This window comes from Eptesicus fuscus, chromosome 2 (genome assembly GCF_027574615.1).
Source record: "Eptesicus fuscus isolate TK198812 chromosome 2, DD_ASM_mEF_20220401, whole genome shotgun sequence".
NCBI lineage: Eukaryota > Metazoa > Chordata > Mammalia > Chiroptera > Vespertilionidae > Eptesicus > Eptesicus fuscus.
In genome coordinates, this window is record NC_072474.1 from 46,721,110 (window position 1) to 46,729,131 (window position 8,022).

General features: G+C 40.2%; 1 protein-coding gene across 1 annotated transcript in view; it reads left to right on the forward strand.

The window, feature by feature from the left end:
* Positions 1 to 6,976, forward strand: part of LOC103299803 (sodium/hydrogen exchanger 9B1) — an 88,132-nt gene extending 81,156 nt beyond the window's left edge. The window contains 3 exon segments of the mRNA XM_054721826.1: positions 3,883 to 3,991; positions 4,542 to 4,678; positions 6,731 to 6,976. Of these exon segments, the coding sequence (XP_054577801.1) occupies positions 3,883 to 3,991; positions 4,542 to 4,678; positions 6,731 to 6,976 (492 nt within the window).
* Positions 6,977 to 8,022: the final 1,046 nt, after the last annotated feature.

The following is an 8,022-nucleotide window of genomic DNA, read 5'->3' on the forward strand; positions in this document are numbered from 1 at the left end:
CAGGTGAGGCCACGTGCCCCTGGGTCTGGGAGAGGCCAAGCGCCCCTGGGTCCGGGTGAGACCATGTGTCCCTGGATCTGGGTGAGGCCTTGTGCACCTAGGCCCGGGTGAGGCCACGTGCCCCTGGGTCTGGGAGAGGTCAAGCGTCCCTGGGTCCGGGTGAGACCATGTGTCCCTGGATCTGGGTGAGGCCTTGTGCACCTAGGCCCGGGTGAGGCCACGTGCCCCTGGGTCTGGGAGAGGCCAAGCGTCCCTGGGTCCGGGTGAGACCATGTGTCCCTGGATCTGGGTGAGGCCTCGTACACCTAGTCCCGGATGAGGCCACGTGCCCCTGGGTCTGGGAGAGCCCAAGCGTCCCTGGGTCCGGGTGAGACCATGTGTCCCTAGATCCGGGTGAGGCCACGTGCCCCTTAGTCCGGGTGAAGCCGTGCCCCTGGGTTCGCCGAGACCAAACCAGAGGGAGTCAGACCTCCGTTACCACCATTTGTCCACCATCCAGAGCTGAGGGGTCAGTGCTGACATGTACACATAAGGAACTGGTGGACATTGAAATTGGGTCTCAAAAGAACTGTTGGTCCAGAAAGAAACTCACTACAGACTGATCCATCTGCCTGTCAGCATAACTATTATTGCTCATCTCACATTCAGTTCTCATAAGTATATATCTAGTGACATATGATCTCACTCATCTAGGGGAAATGATGAACAACATAGACTGAGGAACAAGAACAGAACCAGAAGCAAGGAGGCATCGATCGGACTATCAGGCCTCAGAGGGAGGATAGGGGAGGGTGGGGGGAGGGGGAGAGTTCATCCAAAGGACTTGTGTGCATGCATATGAGCCTATCCAATGGTTAAGTTCAACAGGGGGTTGGGGCATGCGTGGGGAAGGGGGGGGGATGGGAATGGGGGGTTGAGGACAAATATGTGACACCTTAATCAATAAAGAAATTGAAAAAAAAAAAGAAGGATTTCTTTACTCAAGATTGTAAGATTATAAACATTATAATATCTTCTATATTATCATCTAATATTTTGGTAGTTTTGTTTTTGCATTTGTTTTTGTTTTTGCATTTGGTTCTTTAATTCATCTGGAATTTATTTTTGTAAATGCTGTGAGATAAGGATGAAGAAGTGTATGTTTATATATGTACTCATAGATATACATCAGTGATGGGCAACCTTTTGAGCTTGGTGTGTCAAACTTCGCCAAAAAACTGAGCATAGCCCTAGCCGGTTTGGCTCAGTGGATAGAGCGTCGGCCTGCGGACTCAAGGGTCCCAGGTTCGATTCCGGTCAAGGGCATGTACCTTGGTTGCGGGCACATCCCCAGTAGGGTTTGTGCAAGAGGCAGCTGATCGATGTTTCTCTATCATCGATGTTTCTAACTCTCTATCCCTCTCTCTTACTCTCTGTAAAAAATCAATAAAATATATTTAAAAAAAACAAAAAAAAAAAAACTGAGCATAACTCGGGTAGTGTGTCACTTTGAGGATAAAAACATTATTTCGCAAATGTTTCATCCTCAGGAGCAGCAAATGTTTCATCCTCAGCATGCAGCCGCCTCAGCAGCCGCGTGTCATCAGAAATGGCTACGCGTGTCATAGGTTCGCCATCACTGATATACATATATACACATATAATAGTTGTATATGGATAGAAATGGGTATAGTCAGTTTTTGCCAAATTATTTATCGACTAAGCATTAATTATTCAGTGACCTTTAAATGCCTCTTTTACCTGACCTAAACCCTCAAATATAGCTCAGTTCCTTTCTGGAACCTAATCCTACTTATGTTTCCTATAGATACTTTAAGTCTATTTTAAATCATAAGTCATAGTTTTATGTCTCAAAATCTAATATAGATTTTCTCTCATTGAATTTATTTTTAAAGTATTTCTTGGCCATTCCTGAATTTTAGAAAAATTTTAGAATCAGCTTGAGAAGTTTCATACCCAAAAGTTATACTGGCATTTTGTTTAGTATTCCAATAAAATCATAATTATAAAAAATAGTTAATAATAAATTATAATCCTATTTAATAAAGAGGGAATATGCTAATTGACCCTCACACCATCACAAAGATGGTGGTGCCCACAGACAATAAGGAGGGAATATGCTAATTGACTGCCCAGCCCTCAAAGATGTCAGCGCCCACAGCCAATAAGGAGGGAATATGCTAATTGCCTGCCCCCCTCAAAGATGTCAGCGCCCACAGCCAATAAGGAGGGAATATGCTAATTGACTGTCACACCCTCAAAGATGGCGGTGCCCACAGCCACAAGATGGCAGCACCCAGTCACCTCAGCCCCGCCAGGGCGGCAGGCACACGGCAAGGCCAGGGCTGCCCCCAGGCGGGCCCGGCCACTCTACGCGCCTGCCTCCAGAGTTCCCCAGTCCCCTCAGCCCCCCAGCTGCCCAGGGCCAGCCCAAGGCGTAGGCAAGCCTTGGATGGTGGCTGCCCAGCTGACACCCAAGGTGCAAGCAAGCCTTGGATGGCAGCTTCCCAGCCGCCCAGGGCCACCAGAGGCTCAGGTAGCCAGGGCTGGCAGAGGCTTGCGCTGCCAGCAGTGGCAACAGCAGAGGTGTGATGGGGTGTCACCTTCTCCTGATCGCTGGGTCACCTCCCCCCCCCGCCCCCCGAGGGCTCCCGGACTGTGAGAGGGAGTAGGTTGGCTGAGGGACACCCCCCTCCAGTGCATGAATTTTTATGCACCAGGCCTCTAGTTAGATAAATAAAATGAAAACTACTAGAATTATCTTTATATGTGATAAAGGAAATCCAACAATAAGAAAATAAACTGTAAAGTTCAAAAGTAACAAATAGAATAATGTGCTATAAGCAAGGTAGAGTAATATTGTGGGTGGGGTTTTTTTGTTTTTCCCCTCTTTTAAATTTCACTCTTACTATAAATGGCCATCAGAAAATCCAGACATAAAAGGAATAGTTAAAAAGATAGTTTCTGCCCCAAACAAAGGAGATCAAAGTTTTATGTATCTTCTATTTAAAAAGATGAACCCAGATTAGGCTGAAACTCTTCATCCAAGTTTCTGGAGAAGAGACAGCACTGTTATGTCTACAGGGTCTTTGCTGTAACCACATCACTGGCAGATAGAACTGGGAGAGATTCATTCCCAGAAAGGGAAGCCTGGCAAGCAACCAAATAAAAATCTATACGTTTTGTCCTGGCCAAGTAGCTCAGTAAGTTAGGGCATCCTCCTGATATGCCAAGGTTATGGGTCGATCCCTGTTCAGGGCACATATGAGAAACAGTAAGTGCAGTAGAACAACAAGTCAATATTTCTTTTTCCCTCCCTTCCTCTCTTTCTCTAAAAATCAATCAATCAATTAATTAATTTTAAAAAAGAATCTATATGTTTTGGGTTTGGCTTTAAGGAAAAATAAATAAATAACTGAAGTTTTCAAAATGGGTCCTTCCAAAACAGCTTAACAGGTTACCAAATTTTTTTTTCCTCATAGTTTAAGACTATTGGGATTCACTTTCATATTGAGAGCTAAAATGTTTGCCTGATCTTGAGTATGTTCTCATCGGACATGATATAGTTCTGTCTCCATTCTGTTACCTTGCAAACAAAAGCTAGAACTCTTTCTGAACCATCAGAATGTGTCTGGGGCTCCAAAGACCTTACTTGTTTCATGATACAATTACCAAATATTTTTATTTTATAGCTTTGGTATTTCTGTTAGTCAAATTCTACCCAAGTATTTGAGTAAAAGAATGAACCAACTCAATTTTTATTGTTTAACATTTCTCCTACAAATAAATATCTTAATTTTGTGTAATAAAATAGACTTTCAATTTCTGAAATGCAGTTATTTTATGTGCCACAATAACTAAAAATATACTGCTCTTTTATAGATTGGAGTCCAAAAAATTATTACATTTGCATGGGATATTTTTCAACCCCTTCTTTTTGGTTTGGTTGGAATGGAAGTATCTGTTGCAGCTCTTAAATCAGATGCTATTGGTAAGAATGATTATAAGCACAAAAAATATGAGTTGAAAATATTTAAGAAAATTATGAATAATTTTTATTTATAGTATGTCTTTGAATGCCTATTTCAGAAACTCGTGTTGAGACAGTAACATACATTTGTTCTTCTTTACCCTGTGTGCTCTTTGTTACCAAAGGTAGTCCCATATCTTTCCTAAGGGACCTGAGGAAATGAAGATTAGAATTTTTTTTCCAAGGAGAAATATTAGATACTATCAGCACCTGTTTGATACTTTCACTTGTAGCAAAAGTTCGAAGTCTATTAGCTCAGAATTAAATAAATAAATGCAATTTATCTTATTTTTTATGGTAACTCCACCATCAGATAACTTCTGCTTTACATAAAGGCCGCAATTATATTTGTATTTATTATTATTATTATTATGCTTACTTAAAAAATAAAGACAGAAAGAGGCAGTAGTCTTAAAAGTTTTCAATACTTTTACAGATCATATCTCTAGACATAAAAAACCACTTCTTCCCAAGTATTTTGTTATTTATATTTGTTTTTTATCGGTTGTAGGTATTTCTATTGCTTGTATGAGTTTGGCCTTATTGGTTCGAATTTCTTGTACATTTTTCTTGGTGTCTTTTGCTGGTTTTAATTTTAAGGAGAAAATATTTATTGCTCTCTCATGGATACCCAAAGCTACAGTCCAGGTAAGAACATATTAAGTCATTCTAATAATTTTAGTATTGATTTTTAAAAATTCTAAATCACAGCTGTTTGTCCAATCACAATATGTGGGTCATTAGTCTTATTTTTAAAATGCTTGATTAATCATAGCTACTTATTAAAATTAATGTAATCTTTTAAAATCTGAAATTGAAAAGTATTAAATTTTAATTAATTACTTCCTTAACTTATGAAAAATTGTTTTCTATTTTTCCAAAACATAAAATAAGAGTATATCTGAAAAAAAAAATTGCCCTAGCCAGTTTTCTCAGTGGTTAGAGCATCAGCCTACAGACTGAACCGTCATAGAGATACATTGTAGGCTGAATATTGATAAATATTGTGGAGCTAAATGTTATGATTTTAAAATAGAGATACATTGATCCTTTTTAAAATATATCTTCTCTTTCCACCCACTCCACCACACATGAATGTACATATTTTATTATTAACTAGAGGCCCAGTGCATGAATTCATGCACAGGTGGGGTCACTTGGCCTGGCTGGTGATCGGGGGTGATGGGGGTGGAGCAGGGGCGGCCAGCTGCGGGGAGGGACCACGGGAGGTTGGCCCCAGCAGCAAGCTAACCAAGGCCAATTCCATGAGGAATGGAATCCTGTCTGGGGTGAGGATGAACCAGATTCAGGGCTGTCAGGGGCCCAGCAGCAAGGTCTGGGTCAGTGCACATCATAGCTATGGGCCGGTTGGCCAGTCACTCTGGTCATTGGGTTGTAAAAGTTGCTTAGGCTTTTATATATAGAGATTACACATTTATTTTGTATGACTCTTTGATTACTGACTGAATCTTCCCACTAGATCACACAGAAAGGATAGGAACCATGTCTAGGGTTTCCCCCATTGTTTTTCTCTAGCACTTAGCACAGTGCCGGGGAAGCAAGAAGCACACAATAAATAACCCTTACATGCCTACAAGAATCAATGAATGAATGAATGATGTAGTTTGTCCTCTAATTCAATGATATTCCCTCCTACTAAAAAGATATTACTACTTACTGTTAGACTTTTTCACCTGGCTGCATAATGTCTTGATTCCCTGAGATTCTTTTCTCCATTGTTATTCCAAAACAAAAGCTTGTGAGCCTCCATGCAACAAAATTCTCTATGTCATAGTTAGTTAGAGAGCAGACTATGGGGCCAGACTGCCTGTTTTGAATACCATGTTACTTGCCTATAACCTTAGTCAAGTTAGTTCATAATCTCTCAGTGCCCAGTTTGTAGATTCCAAACTCCTTGTCAGTTTTACTATATCACACTGCCTCCCAAGTAGGAAGAACAAGGAGAATATGATCAACAAAATCCTAGTGAACCATAAGAAACCTTCGTATTTGGATTGTCTTGTTGCAGCCAAGAAGCAAGTGGTACTTGGTAACGGCAAATAAGCAAAAACCCTGGTTCAGTTAAAACTCGAGGTTCTGAGAGCCATACAAGCATTCAAAATATATATATATTTAAATAGGGGAAAGCTGAGATGACAAAAATACAAAATCAGCCCTAAAATGTCTGCATGCTGATTTGTCACTATTTCACTCTTACTCTAGAGATATTTTCTAAGAAGAACATAGCATTAATGAGTAACTCATGAAAATCCCTCAGCACTTTAAGTCTTGCCTCTTTTCTAATAGTCTAGTACAGCTATTTTCAACCTTTTTCATCTATATAAACTAATTACTAAAATTCCGTAGCACACTAAAAAATGTATTACCTTTTTTACCAATTTGACAAAAAAAAAAAAAGGTGTAATTTTGATTCATTCACATTGGACAGCTATTGTTGTGTTGGCTGTTGTCATGTTTTTTTAATTTGACAATCTAAGGGAAAAGTAGTCAGTGCCCCTGACTAAATAGTCAAGTATTGCATGTTTTACAAATTATTGCAGCATAATGGTTGAAAATTGCTAGCCTAGTACCAGGTTTTGCTTATTTTAACAGAGTCATTTGCTTTTATTATATGTTAACTTTGCTTAATATTTTTCATTATGCCTCATCTTCCCCCACCCACCCACCACCCAAATGCAGGCTGTGTTAGGTCCTCTGGCTCTAGAAACTGCAAGAGTCAGCTCACCCCACTTGGAACCATATGCGAAGGATGTGATGACAATAGCATTTTTAGCCATCTTGATCACAGCTCCAAATGGAGCTCTGCTTATTAACATACTGGGGCCCAGATTACTTGCACGCCATGATCCAAACTAAATAAAACAAATTGTCATAATGAGCACTTCATTAAAAGTTCATTTGTCATCACCTGCCTGCTTCTTCTAATGAATTTTCTTACATGAGACAAAAATTAAAAGATACAAATATGTGAAGACTACACAGAAGCAAGGACTGAATAAACATGTGATTTGATTACAGAGCTTTTCTATGATTTTTATTACAAATTTAATTTAATTAAAAATGTAAAATAGAATGTGTTTTTAGTATTTACATATTTCAAGAACAAAATAAATCTGTAAATACCCTTGGAACGTTTAAAGTAATCCATCAGGCTGAATTGCTTTCTAATACAAAATAGACACCTATTTCAGTTGCTTTTTGCTTAAATAACCCTCTGAATTTCAGTGGCCCCCACTGACCACATGATCATTATTTCCTGTCCGCTCACCAACAGTTCCCCAACAGCTCATCTAACTCAAGTTTTCATTTTTTTTCAATGACAACATATTACTTAAAAGTCTGTTGGCAACAATTAATATAAACTCCCATCAAGTAGCCATTGGATGTGTACTGTCCTCGGGAGGAAGTGTAATTTTGGCGACACAGTTCCTTTTATCTGAGGGACTTGGTTGTGAGCCCTCAACAGAGAACACTTGAAGATGGCAGTTTTATATACACCACAGAATACACTGCCGTCCACCCCTTGTGCCATGTGTCTATTGCTTCATATGATTTCACTGCATCTAAGAAAAGCTCCTTCAGGATTCTGGTTGGTTTCTTTTGCTGGGAAAATTTATGAAAGAACGTTAGTGGAATGAACTACAGCGCCTTAGCTCAGCAGCTGGTCTTGCACCCTCAACTGATCATCTCCCTCCTCTGCTATCCATGTGCTGTCTGGTCTGCTTTCCTCTCACCCTCAGCTAGCACCTCTGCTGGTCTCAGTCACTTATCTGGTGGATGGACCCAGATCCTCATCTCTGAGGTGTCTGTGCCCAGGTCACCATTCCTCCTCCACTGAATGTTGGATGCCATGCACAAACTGCACTTGTCTACTTAAATCAAGCCATCAAAATTAAACAAGAGGTTACCTAAAGATCTCCCAGTGGATCCCTTGGGTGCCAAACACATTCCTCTCTCTACTTCTATTTTGT